The sequence below is a fragment of the Hyperolius riggenbachi genome, chromosome 4, assembly GCF_040937935.1.
Source record: "Hyperolius riggenbachi isolate aHypRig1 chromosome 4, aHypRig1.pri, whole genome shotgun sequence".
NCBI classification, from domain to species: domain Eukaryota; kingdom Metazoa; phylum Chordata; class Amphibia; order Anura; family Hyperoliidae; genus Hyperolius; species Hyperolius riggenbachi.
In genome coordinates this window covers 454,080,164-454,094,597 of record NC_090649.1, presented here as the reverse complement: position 1 = coordinate 454,094,597, position 14,434 = coordinate 454,080,164, and the positions used below count along the sequence as shown (strand labels likewise).

General features: G+C 46.6%; 1 protein-coding gene across 2 annotated transcripts in view; it reads right to left on the bottom strand.

The window, feature by feature from the left end:
• LOC137570963 (phospholipase B1, membrane-associated-like) overlaps positions 1–14,434 on the bottom strand; it is a 183,190-nt gene that overhangs the window by 102,887 nt on the left and 65,869 nt on the right. For both annotated transcript variants that reach the window (XM_068279650.1, XM_068279651.1), the window contains 4 exons: positions 11,859–11,924; positions 11,436–11,496; positions 9,356–9,414; positions 2,348–2,421 (listed from right to left, as the gene is read on the bottom strand). In XM_068279650.1, the coding sequence (XP_068135751.1) occupies positions 2,348–2,421; positions 9,356–9,414; positions 11,436–11,496; positions 11,859–11,924 (260 nt within the window). The remainder of the gene's footprint in view (positions 1–2,347; positions 2,422–9,355; positions 9,415–11,435; positions 11,497–11,858; positions 11,925–14,434) is intronic.

The following is a 14,434-nucleotide window of genomic DNA, read 5'->3' as shown; positions in this document are numbered from 1 at the left end:
TAAAAAAGAAATTAGGCTGGCAAAGATCGAAGCTGAAAATCAAATCGCTAGGGATATCAAATCTAACCCAAAAAAGTTTTACAAGTACATCAACTCTAAAAAAAGAAAGGTTGACTGTATAGGAATCCTAAAGGATGAGGGTGGGAACTCGATGGTGGACGACCAAGGTAAGGCAGAGTTATTAAATGCTTTCTTTGCTTCAGTCTTCACAAAGGAAACAGCACTGTTGCAAATTACAGAGGCAGAAGAGTCTCAATCTTCTAACTGTAATATTAAATACTTAACGCAGGAAGAAGTAAAGGCAAGACTAAATAAATTAAAAATAGACAAGGCACCTGGCCCGGATGGCATGCATCCTCGGGTCCTAAGAGAATTAAGTTCAGTTATAGCTAAGCCCCTTTATCTTATCTTTTGTGACTCTCTTGCAACTAGCAGAGTCCCAGTGGATTGGCGTACAGCCCACGTTTTCCCATTATTTAAGAAGGGCAAAAAATCTGATCCAGGAAATTATAGACCTGTAAGCTTAACATCAGTTGTATGCAAACTATTTGAGGGGTTACTAAGAGATACTATACATGACTTCATAGTAGAAAATAATCTTATTTCTCAGCATCAACATGGGTTTACTAAAGACAGGTCCTGTTTGACTAACATGCTCAGCTTTTATGAGGTAGTAAATGCTAATATGGATATTGGGAATGCTGTAGATGTGATATACTTGGACTTTGCAAAGGCCTTCGACACTGTTCCCCACAGAAGTCTGGTGCAAAAGTTGAGGATGCAAGGACTGGGGAAGAGTTTGTGTGCATGGATAGGGAACTGGCTAATGGACAGAAAACAAAGAGTTGTGGTCAATGGATCGTACTCAAAATGGGAGACTGTTAGCAGTGGGGTCCCACAGGGGTCTGTACTGGGTCCAGTGCTCTTCAATTTATTTATTAATGACCTAGTAGATGCAGTAGTGAGCAATGTTGCTATTTTTGCAGATGATACAAAATTGTGCAGAATCATCAACTCTCAGGAAGATAGTGTCATATTGCAACAGGATCTGGATAGGATGGCTATATGGGCACATACATGGCAGATGAAATTCAATGTTGACAAATGTAAAGTCATGCATTTTGGTCGTACCAATGGTCTAGCACCATACAAAATAAATGGGATACAGTTGGGAACATCAAACTTGGAGAAGGACTTAGGAGTACTCATCGACAACAAGTTAAATAATCGTACTCAATGCCAAGCCGCTGCAGCTAAAGCGAACAAAATTTTGGGATGCATTAAAAGGGAAATAAAAACTCGAGATGCTAGCATAATATTGCCCCTGTTTAACTCTCTAGTAAGGCCACATCTGGAATATGGAATTCAGTTCTGGGCACCACATTACAAAAAAGATATTGCAGTTTTAGAGCAGGTGCAGAGACGAGCTACAAAATTGATACGTGGGATGGAAGGTCTCGCTTACCAAGAAAGGTTAGATAAACTGGGTTTATTTAGTCTAGAGAAAAGACGCCTTAGAGGAGATCTAATTAACATGTATAAATACATTAGAGGGCAATATAAAAGCTTGGCGGATGAGCTTTTTGTCCCTAGGCCTTCTCAAAGGACTAGAGGACATGAGCTGCGCATGGAGGAAAAACGTTTTAGCCATTTATTTAGGAAAGGGTTCTTTACAGTAAGAGTGGTTAAGATGTGGAATGCATTGCCACAGGAAGTCGTTATGGCAAACTCTATACCTGCATTTAAAGGGGGCTTAGATGCTTTCCTTGCGTTGAAAGACATCCATGGCTACAATTACTAGGTTATGCCTAATGATGTTGATCCAGGGATTTTATCTGATTGCCATCTGGAGTCGGGAAGGAATTTTTCCCATTTGGGGCTAATTGGACCATGCCTGGTGGGGTTTTTTTCGCCTTCCTCTGGATCAACAGGGGTATGTGGGGGACGGGCTGGAGTTGTACTTTGTACTGGTTGAACTCGATGGACGTATGTCTTTTTTCAGCCAAAATAACTATGTAACTATAAGGAGATGGACTAGTCCAGTGATAGGCAAACCTGGCTCTCCAGCTGTTAAAGAACTACAAGTCCCACGATGCATTACAGGAGTCTGACAGCCACAGTCATGATTCATGAAGGCAATTGCATTGTGGGACTTGTAGTTCCTTAACAGCTGGAGAGCCAAGTTTGCCTATCACTGGACTAGTCCAACATTTTTCAGATCTGTTCACTTTTTACCTACTGTAAGTGACAACAACATTGGAAAGAAGTTGGGAATGATATATACTGTATATTGAGAAAGTGAATTTACTGCTGCTCACTGGGAAATGTTACTTCTTATGTAATTTACCTCCAAGATAATCCGCGGTATTGTCTGATTACATCGAGTACATCGTTAGGTTTGGAGCCAATTCCGTTACCAGCCTAAAATTACATAATTAAAAAAAATGACAGCATAGCAATTGGTGCAGCATGGCAGTTATAGGCTTGGGTCACCCTTGCCCATGCAGAAAACCATCAGTTTTCTGCCATGGGTGGTTTTTGCATTTTTTTCCCACGTTTGTGTTTTTCATGAGCGTTTTTTTTGTGTGTTTTTCCTGCGTTTGCATTTTTTTTAATCAATATTCATATTTAACAAGGTAAAAAAAGAAAAAAAATAATGTTTAAATAAGTTTTTACCTTACTTGGTAAAAAAAAAAAGCATAAAAAACGCAGCACCATAGGAAACCATAGTATGATGAACACATGCGTTCTGCATAGAGTATAGAGAAAGAATGAACGTGTTGTGCGTTTTTAAAACACATCTAAAAACGCATACCAATGCATTTTTTGTCCGACCCACAGACTATCATTATGTGCATTTTTTGCATACACTTTTAAAAAAAATGCGATTCTCCCAACTGCTGTTAGGAATATGGTCATACCACTTCTTGCCTGCTGGTGGCAGCATCGTGTTGAACCCTGAACTTCCTTTATTCCACCAGCAGGTGGCTCTAGAGACTTTGCAGGACCTGAACTTTCCTTGTTCCACCACTGGGTGGCTCTATGCTGGCTGGAAACCGCTCTGCCACTGCAAGGGTTGCTCTCTATGGACTTTGCTTGTCGATCATGCTGCAGGTGTGTCCTCCTTATTTAAGAGCCCTGCAAGGAGCAACCTTTGCCAGAACTTTGTGCTCGCTAGCTGGAGTATCTGGACAACCCTGGTTCTCTGGTATCCTGTATCTGTTATCCTGTTTCTGAACCTAGATTCTGTCTGACCTCGTTTACTGCCTGCTCCTTGTGTACCGTGATTGCTCGATTGTTGCCGACCTATGCTTTGTCCTGACTGTGATTTTGTGCCTGCCTTCTTGTACTGCGATTGGTATATATATTGTATATCTTTGTCCGGTGTATCTGTGTGTATATATCCTGTATATATTTAGGTAGATAGATAGATAGATAGGGTTTGGGGGTTTTGCATCTTGCCTTGATTGTATGGTGTGTATGTATGTGGTGGTTGCGTTCTTGTATATAATTGCCACCATATTCTCTGACTACTGTACATGGTGTTATGTGTGCTGCTGCATTGATATTGCATAATCCTGTATGCACAATTGTAAATAAACCTTCCTGCATAGTTTATTCCTGTCTCAGTGTCTGTGTTGCTGCAAACTGCAATCAATCCCAGTTTCTCCGTTCAGGCGCGTAACAGAAGTTCTGGCCAACTACTGATTGCTGCAGCTACACTGTATACTGAGTTATCTGTCAGAATGAGTCCACAAGATCTTGATTATTATGCATTCTTGGCTGAGGAATCTGAGCAAGAATGCCGCACTTTCTTTGCTGATTATCCTAGGGAAGATCTGCTGAAGTTAATTAGCCAGGTTTATGGACTTGTTAAGGATGGATCGTTTGATTCACAGGATTTTGAATGCCTAATCAAAATCTGGTATGATCTTGCGTTCCCTACAGTTTCTGATGGGTATTTACCACCTTACGATTTGCATAAAATTGAAGCCTTGATTAATTTGTTAGAAGATGATCAAGTGGGTTTTTTTGATTATTACAACAACAAGGATAAACAAACTGTGCAAACATGCATTAACTCTCTGCAATCCTTGATCAATCAAGGCCTATGCAAATCTGGAAAGGCTTCACATTTATTGTCTGCTTGGCAGAAAGTGTTATCTCCCAGCTCCAGATCTCATGCCCTGCCTGTAAAAAATAAATTTGAATTTATATTTAATTCTGATCAAATTGAACATTTATTTGATTATTTGAGGAGGGACAGGCAGAGGTTTGTTGAATATTATACCAATCAAGAAGAGGAATTTATAAGGGCCTGTATGTGTGCGACTCAGTCTCTGAATGTGCAAAAACTCTGCAAGTGTGAATCAGCTGCAAAGCTACTTGATGCCTGGTCTGAGATTCTGTCCTCTCATTTTCACTCTTCCTCCTGTTAACCCTTCATATACCTCGAACCATGTCCAATACTCACAGCCTGCAACAGTTGAACAATTTGTACCTACATTACCAGTAATAACTAAATCTGTGTATTATGACTTGCCTGTCTCTACTGACCAGAAGAAATGCGCTACTAAGCAAACGGCCATCAGATCTACACCTTGGTCCTCACAGTATCCAGTATCTGCATTAAAGTCTGTCCCAGTGCTGAGGAAACCAAAACGCAAATACTTCCCTACAGCCTCTATTGCTCCTGTACAGCCTCCATCCGCCTCATCTCCTGTGCAGCCTCCAGTCGCCTCATCTCCTGTGCAGCCTCCAGTCGCCTCCTCTCCTGTGCAGCCTCCAGTCGCCTCATCTCCTGTGCAGCCTCCAGTCGCCTCATCTCCTGTACAGCCTCCATCCGCCTCATCTCCTGTGCAGCCTCCATCCGCCTCATCTCCTGTGCAGCCTCCATCCGCCTCATCTCCTGTGCAGCCTCCATCCGCCTCATCTCCTGTGCAGCCTCCATCCGCCTCATCTCCTGTGCAGCCTCCATCCGCCTCATCTCCTGTGCAGCCTCCATCCGCCTCATCTCCTGTGCAGCCTCCAGTCGCTTCATCTCCTGTGCAGCCTCCAGTCGCTTCATCTCCTGTGCAGCCTCCAGTCGCTTCATCTCCTGTGCAGCCTACAGTCGCTTCATCTCCTGTGCAGCCTCCAGTCGCTTCATCTCCTGTGCAGCCTCCAGCCGATTCCAGTCATGTGCAGACTCCATCCAGGTCGGTGCAGACTCCATGCAGATCGGTGCAGACTCCATGCAGCTCCATACAGACTCCAGTTGATTTTTGTCCTCAGCAATCTCCAGTCAGTCCTGAGCAGTTCCTCGCCTTTCTTTGTGGACTTTTTCATGGACTAGATTTGCTGACTATGGGTCAGCCCGACAGGCCTGCAGAGCCCCAGCATGTTCATCCTGCAGTATCCAGTCCTGCAATCCAGCCCGCAGAGTGTTGCATCCAGCCCGCAGAGTGTTGCATCCAGCCCGCAGAGTGTTGCATCCAGCCCGCAGAGTGTTGCATCCAGCCCGCAGAGTGTTGCATCCAGCCCGCAGAGTGTTGCATCCAGCCCGCAGAGTGTTGCATCCAGCCCGCAGAGTGTTGCATCCAGCCCGCAGAGTGTTGCATCCAGCCCGCAGAGTGTTGCATCCAGCCCGCAGAGTGTTGCATCCAGCCCGCAGAGTGTTGCATCCAGCCCGCAGAGTGTTGCATCCAGCCCGCAGAGTGTTGCATCCAGCCCGCAGAACTTTGCTCCTTGCCCGCAGAACTTTGCTCCTTGCCCGCAGAACTTTGCTCCTTGCCCGCAGAACTTTGCTCCTTGCCCGCAGAACTTTGCTCCTTGCCCGCAGAACTTTGCTCCTTGCCCGCAGAACTTTGCTCCTTGCCCGCAGAACTTTGCTCCTTGCCCGCAGAACTTTGCTCCTTGCCCGCAGAACTTTGCTCCTTGCCCGCAGAACTTTGCTCCTTGCCTGCAGAACTTTGCTCCTTGCCTGCAGAACTTTGCTCCTTGCCTGCAGAACTTTGCTCCTTGCCTGCAGAACTTTGCTCCTTGTTCGCACAGACTGTATTGGGATCTCAACCAACGGTCCAGCCAAGCGCTCAGCCAACGGTCCAGCCAAGCGCTCAGCCAACGGTCCAGCCAAGCGCTCAGCCAACGGTCCAGCCAAGCGCTCAGCCAACGGTCCAGCCAAGCGCTCAGCCAACGGTCCAGCCAAGCGCTCAGCCAACGGTCCAGCCAAGCGCTCAGCCAACGGTCCAGCCAAGCGCTCAACCAACGGTCCAGCCAAGCGCTCAACCAACGGTCCAGCCAAGCGCTCAACCAACGGTCCAGCCAAGCGCTCAACCAACGGTCCAGCCAAGCGCTCAACCAACGGTCCAGCCAAGCGCTCAACCAACGGTCCAGCCAAGCGCTCAACCAACGGTCCAGCCAAGCGCTCAACCAACGGTCCAGCCAAGCGCTCAACCAACGGTCCAGCCAAGCGCTCAACCAACGGTCCAGCCAAGCGCTCAACCAACGGTCCAGCCAAGCGCTCAACCAAAGGTCCAGCCAAGCGCTCAACCAAAGGTCCAGATCCATGAGGTTACACAGACTGCTGCTGCTGCTGCTGCTCAGCCACCACAGACTGCTGCTGCTGCTGCTGCTCAGCCACCACAGACTGCTGCTGCTGCTCAGCCACCACAGACTGCTGCTGCTGCTGCTGCTCAGCCACCACAGACTGCTGCTGCTGCTGCTGCTCAGCCACCACAGACTCCTGCTGCTCAGCCACCACAGACTCCTGCTGCTCAGCCACCACAGACTCCTGCTGCTCAGCCACCACAGACTCCTGCTGCTCAGCCACCACAGACTCCTGCTGCTCAGCCACCACAGACTCCTGCTGCTCAGCCACCACAGACTCCTGCTGCTCAGCCACCACAGACTCCTGCTGCTGCTGTGGTCCAGCCACTACAGACTCCTCCTGCTGCTGTTGTGGTCCAGCCACTACAGACTCCTGCTGCTTTTGCCGGCCAGCCACTACAGACTCCTGCTGCTGCTGCTGTCCAGTTACCTCAATCTGTTGCTGATCTTCCTCCAGATGGTTTCCTGTCCATTGCCCCGACTGATGGTTTCCTGTCTTCTTTCCAGCCTGATGTCTGCCAGTCCACTGCCAAGCTACCTCCTGAACCTGCTCTTCCTCTTGATGGCACCCAGTCTACGGCTAATTCTTGCCACTTCACTGCCATGCCTAAGGTCTACCAGCCTGATATTTGCTTGAGTGAGGACCTGCCTATTGCCTGGCAGGGCACTTTCCTACCTGATGTCTACCAGGCCACTGCTTTGCCTGGTGCTTTGTCTGATATATGCCAGTTTACCATGCTGTCTGATGCCTACCAGCCTGGTGTTCTTCTTGATGTCTTTTGTCTCCAGTTCCTAATTCAGCATCCTGAGATACAAAGTGAAAAATTAAATTTTTTGTTTCCCTCCCTGCCCACCCAGTGTTGGCATAAATTGTCAACCTTCCTGTATGATTTCCTTTCTGCCGCCTCTTGGGATCCTGGCGGTAGTGGTATATGGTCTTGTTGGAGCGTCCTGAGGCCGCTCCTTAAGGGGGGGGTTATGTTAGGAATATGGTCATACCACTTCTTGCCTGCTGGTGGCAGCATCGTGTTGAACCCTGAACTTCCTTTATTCCACCAGCAGGTGGCTCTAGAGACTTTGCAGGACCTGAACTTTCCTTGTTCCACCACTGGGTGGCTCTATGCTGGCTGGAAACCGCTCTGCCACTGCAAGGGTTGCTCTCTATGGACTTTGCTTGTCGATCATGCTGCAGGTGTGTCCTCCTTATTTAAGAGCCCTGCAAGGAGCAACCTTTGCCAGAACTTTGTGCTCGCTAGCTGGAGTATCTGGACAACCCTGGTTCTCTGGTATCCTGTATCTGTTATCCTGTTTCTGAACCTAGATTCTGTCTGACCTCGTTTACTGCCTGCTCCTTGTGTACCGTGATTGCTCGATTGTTGCCGACCTATGCTTTGTCCTGACTGTGATTTTGTGCCTGCCTTCTTGTACTGCGATTGGTATATATATTGTATATCTTTGTCCGGTGTATCTGTGTGTATATATCCTGTATATATTTAGGTAGATAGATAGATAGATAGGGTTTGGGGGTTTTGCATCTTGCCTTGATTGTATGGTGTGTATGTATGTGGTGGTTGCGTTCTTGTATATAATTGCCACCATATTCTCTGACTACTGTACATGGTGTTATGTGTGCTGCTGCATTGATATTGCATAATCCTGTATGCACAATTGTAAATAAACCTTCCTGCATAGTTTATTCCTGTCTCAGTGTCTGTGTTGCTGCAAACTGCAATCAATCCCAGTTTCTCCGTTCAGGCGCGTAACAACTGCTCCCCGGGGCCCCTGCACTGGGCGGCCCCTGCACTGATGCCCTGTTTTTATCAATATTGTAACTCACCTGTCCCGGGGCACTGCTCCATCCATACTCCTCGTCTTCTTCCCCAGCGCTGGCTGCCTCTTCTCTTTGAGCCGCCACATGTTAGTGCGTTGTTTCTTGCGACGGCTCATGGAGAAGGGGTAGCCAGCGCTGGGAATGAAGAAGGGGCGCATGGACGGAGCAGCGCGCTGGGACAGGTGAGTTACAATACTGCTAAAAATGCAAAGGCCCCGGGGAGCATGGGGTGGGGGCGAGAGATTGGGGGTAGAAAACATCTGCCTTGCAGCTAAACTAGTCCCAGTCAACCACCATCACATAACTTGTATCCGCCTGTGTCCTACGGCGGCGGCATAAAGCTCCGGGAACGGCGGGGATGTAAATATTTACCTTCCTGGCTCCAGCGCAGGCGCAGTATTGGCTCTCCGCTCGTAGATAGGCGGAAATAGCCGATTGTTGTTGGTCCACTCTACTGCGCAGTCGCTAGTCTCCTGCGCCTGCGTAGTAGAGCAGACCCGACAGAGATCGGCTATTTCCCCCTATTTCCGAGCGGAGAGCCGCAACAGCGCCCCCGCTGGAGCCAGGAAAGGTAAATAAATATTGCACAGCCTGACAAATTGTTGGCTGTGTTTTCCGTGGGCTGCAGCGAGACCGCCGTGGAACACAGGAGGACGGGGGAAGCCTCGATAGGATCCAGAGACTTCCCCCTACCAAGGTGAGTACCCACCAGGGGAACTTTTTTGTTATAGAGTCTCTTTAAATTAGGATTAGGCTTGGCAGGCAGGCTAGTGTTAGGGCTAGAACCCTGGAGGAAATAATGTTATTGGCTTGTGCTGGCAATGAACACTTGGTAAAGGATGATGGTAAACCGTGAAGACCTGACCGGGACCCCAGCCAAAAGTATAAATATTGTATGTACCTTCAAAAGAGTTCTGCATACCAAAAACAACTTACCGTCAGAGAATCTCCAACTGCCGCCACAACAGTCACATCTGCCGGCCTCAGAGCATGAACTGCAATGAAATGGTAAGTATATCAGTAGCAGTACTTTGTCCCTAGCGCTATACTCTGTATGATGAGGATTCCACCTTGCATGCAAATTTAAAGCGTATCATATGCAACTTGGAATCGGGCCAGTCAAAATCTAGTCTCAATTCTAGACTGCTTAGGACCCGTTCAGACTGCACGCGTTTCCAGCCGCATTTTGGAAACGCGTGCAGGAGGCCGACACGCACAACATCAGACAGTGCACTTTCTGATGTTCACACTGCATGCGTTCCGGACCTGTGCGGTCCGGGAACGCATGCTGCACGCAGATTTTGTCAAAACGTGCGGCTGTCCCATTTACTTTTCAGTGATGGGATCAGCCACGCAACGCACACAAACGCGGATGGCGTGCGTTCGTACGCGTTGCGGTCCGCATGCGTTCCGCACGCATGGCTATCCGCATTTGTGATCTGAACGGGCCCTTACAATTTTCATCAACTCTGAATTTTTACCATCTCATCCATCATCTCTATTCATGATTATTGATAATAATAAATAGTAATTTCAACATTTGTGTTGCATTTTTCTCCTGTTGGATTTAAAGCGCTTGAGAGCTGCAGCAACTAGGGGGTGTGCTCAATAGGCTACCCTGCAGTGTTGAGGAGTCTTGCCTGAAACCTCCTTACTAAATAGGTACTGGCTTATTGAATAGGAACAGGCAAGATTTGATCCCAGGACTCCTGTGTCAGAGGTGGAGCCCCTAAAGTGTGTCTGAGCTCAGAACTTCCTCTCTGCTCTAAAAGATTAGGCACAGTATGAAAACAATCAGGGAAAAAAAATATTTGTTACAATGCACAGAAATCCCACTCAAAAAGCCCTGAAAATTTACTGGATGAACTTTCAGTAAGCAAAGGAAGGTTAAAGCATCCGTCTTTTCCTGTACAGCCTCTGTGAGTCATGCCTACTGACTACACATGTGTTACACTCAACTGTAGCTAAATAAACAAACACAGCTCAGTGCAGCTGATTTCTACAGCATTCCTATGTGGAATGAACACTTTTCAGTCTGTTCTTTGCAAGAGCTCAGGTCCACTTTAACCATTTCACTATCAAGCTACTGTTTTGTTGACCTTCTGAGACTAGCCAATATCTCACCATAGCTGCCCGGACTGGCATAGGATCAGCACTCCCAGTCCCCACTCCCCACTACCCACCAGGGGATCGGTTGAAAAGGGCGCCCGAGCTGCCTGTATGAAAAGGGCGCCGCCATAGACATCAATGTTATTTCTGGAAATATGGGCTACAAGGTGTAGAAAAGGGCGCCCGAGTTTTGATATAGGCTACAAGTGGGCTCCCCTTTGTAGCCCATAATTTTTTGGCTACAAGGTTTTCGGCTACAAGCGGGCTCCCCTTTGTAGCCCATATTTTTTTTGGCTACAGTAAGGTGCCCCTCTGTAGCCCATATTATTGACTTTTTTTTGTAGCCGAAGTTTTTATATGGGCTACAAGCACTGTAAGCTGAATTATTTCATTCCCCCACTATCCATGGTGGCCTGGAGGGGGAATAGTAATTAACACATCCCGGAGTTTTTTTCTAGCTGAAGTTTTTATATGGGCTACAAGCACTGTAAGCTGAATTATTTCATTCCCCCACTATCCATGGCGGCCTGGAGGGGGAATAGTAATTAACACATCCCGGAGTTTTTTTCTAGCCGAAGTTTTTATATGGGCTACACCAGGCGCCTTGGTTTTTTTGTACGCGAAGTTTTTATATGGGCTACACCAAGCGTCTTTTTTGTAGCCGAACTCTATATGGGCTACACCAGGCGCCTTTTTTGTAGCCGAAGTTGGTATATATATGGGCTCCACCAGGCGCCCTTTTTTACCGGCGCCCTTTTTTACCGGCGCCCTTTTCATGTAGACCCCCCTCCACAGATTTTTCCCCCAGGATGTTACACCTCTGGGTGACATCCACCTGTGCTGTGAAAGTTATGGTAGAAACAAAATTACAGTGTTATTTTACAGAGCGCTTATAACTGTTTATTACCAGAGGTGGGAGTAGTTGGAGACTTTGATTTTTCTGTACACTCCAGTTTGCTCCCAAGCACCTGCAAAGAACCACAAAGAATTTGAAATTATATTCATTTTTCTCCGTCCGCATCGCCTCAGAATTGTATTGATTTAAAAAATGGATAACTGTAGTGATGGATGAATCAGAATCGGAGCTCAGATCCGTTCACCTCAGCCACTTAGCACAATATTTTGGCACTGAACTGAAGAAGGGGGAACATCAGCGAAACGTGTCGTCTTTTCTTTGTTGTGTGCAATAAAGTTACCAGCCCTATAAGTGTGTCAGGAGATGTAAGCCTTCTATTGTCTCTCCTTTTTAACAGTTTTGAAGCATTTTATTTTTCTATGTGGGCGGCTCCTACCCCCTTTATCTCCCTGTCACTGTCATCATTGTACTCACAGTATCTGGAGTGATGGTGGGAGGTACATATTCGCTGTTCCTTGCTGTCTTGACAAACGGGTCACTCTAAAAAGTACGATAAAAAAAATAATAATAAACAGAATTTTCCTGGTGGAAATAAAGAATGTAAAATACCAGCAGCTTTGAACTTTTCAAGTAGAAAGTCATCTTAAAAAATAAGTTAGCAGATTGTATTCATAGGAGGTTGTAGACCTAAAATATAATCCTTTATAGGACATCCATCGCAAAACATTTGAAAATGTTAAATACGTACATATAAGTAAATGTACACTACCCCTGGGTAAAACGCAAGATAAATTACTTTATTCCTAGGTCGCTGAAAAATCTGACAAATCTATAAGGTTTTGGACTACTTCATCTCCTCATGGGGAGTTCTCAGTTATTTCTTTAATTAGGAAAGTACTTATTGAACTGCAGTTTCTCAGCCCAACTGCCAAAGCAGTGTGTTAACGAGTATAGAAGCCGACGGACATCTTTGTATAGATCCTTTCTAGGGATTGCTTTTGTAAAGAATAAAAATAATACTGAGAATCCCCCACAATGAAGAAATAGACTAGTCCAAAATTTGTCAGATTTGTCAGCTTTCTACTACTGTACCTACTGTGAAGGACAACAACATAGGAAAAAAAGTAATTTACAGTGCATTTCACTGTGAGAATTGTACATTTTATACGTATGTATTTTAAATTTTATATATATTTTTTCAAAAGTGGTCCTTTAAGAAACTAGTGCTAATGCAAATTAAATGAGAAGCGCATACAGTACACAATCTTTGTCTTGTTAACCTCCTGAGCGATAATCCCGAGCTGAGCTCGGGGTATATCGCGCAGGAGGATTTCTCAGGCCCTGGTGGGCCGATTTGCATAATTTTTTTTTTTGTTACACGCAGCTAGCACTTTGCTAGCTGCGTGTAACTTCCGATCGCCGCCGCTCGCCGCCGATCCGCCGCCGCTCGCCGTGCCGCGCAGCCCCCCCCTACCCGACCCCTTGCGCAGCCTGGCCAATCAGTGCCAGGCAGCGCTGAGGGGTGGATCGGGACTCCCTCTGACGTCACGACGTCCATGACGTCGGTGACGTCATCCCGCCCCGTCGCCATGGCGACCGGGGAAGCCCAGCAGGAAATCCCGTTCTGAACGGGATTTCCTGCTTACTCTGATCGCCGAAGGCGATCGGAGCGGGTGGGGGGATGCCGCTGCGCTGCGGCTATCATGTAGCGAGCCCTGGGCTCGCTACATGATTTAAAAAATAAAAAATTTAAAAAAATAGTGCTGCGCCACCTCCTGAGCGATATAATTGTATCGCCCAGAGGGTTAAAGAGAACCAGAGATGAAGCACCCTCTTGTATTTTACCTTATAAATCAGTGGGAACATGACAGTAAACACCTAATCTGCTCTTTGTTTCATTGTTCTCTGTTTAATCTGACTGTTATCACCTCTGATAAGAATCCCAGACTGAGCACTCAGTCTAGCTTTGCTAGGGAAAGATTATGGCTGAGTCTGTCTTCTCTGGTGTTTTTTCAAGCCCAAGCCTGCCCCCTTGTGGCTCTGCTATAATGACTCAGCTATAATCATTCCCAGCAAAGCCAGACTGAATGCTCAGTACGGGATTCTTATCACAGCTGATAACAGACACTTTTAGCAGTGAGGATGAAACAGAGAGCAGGGTAAGTGTTTTCTCTAATGTTCTTACTGATATATGTGGTAAAATACACAAGGGTGCTTCGTCTCTGGTTCCCTTTAAGGGCATATTCACTTAACTCTGGTAAGCAGAATAATGTGCATAGGGCATGATTCACTAAACTGTGATAACTCATATCGCGGCCGCGCTAGCGTTTTTGCGTGCAATTGTGAATTTTTGCGCAAAACGTGTAAACGCTAGCGCGGCCGTGATACGAGTTATCACAGTTTAGTGAATCAAGCCCATAAAGTGTTAAAGGGAACCCAAGGTGAGAGGGATATGGATGCTGACATGTTTGTTTCCTTTTAAATAATGCACATTGCCTGGCTATCCTGCGGATTCCCTGGCCTCTAGTACTTTAAGCCATAGACCCTGAACAAGCATGCAAGCATGTTCGCATTTTAATGCAAATTTTGGCATTCCAATGTCTCTGCATACCAATGAAGTTCATTTACTGTATATGAAGTTGTATGTAATTAACTGCATATTCGCATGCAAATTTTCTAATTTGGAATACAAAAATTCGCTTTTCCATTGACTTTCATTGTATGCGGATGCATCTTATTTCGGCTCCGCTTAGTTCGGCGCGGGGAGAGCCGAATGACGGCTCTCACCGCTGCCACTAAACCCAGAGGTGGCGTTAAATACTATTCCCCCTCTAAGTTGTCGCAACTTGGAGGGAGATGTAATTCGGGGTCTGGCAGCCGCCAGAGCCCCGAATTACCACTACGCTCCCCGCGTAGCATAGCATTGCTGCTATGGGGCGCCCAGTTTCGGCGCTGGGCTCTCAGAGCCGCGCGCCGAAATCAGCTGATCCGATTGTATGCGAATTGCAAGTCTGTTACAAGAAAAAGCATGCATGTAGGCCAGAATATTT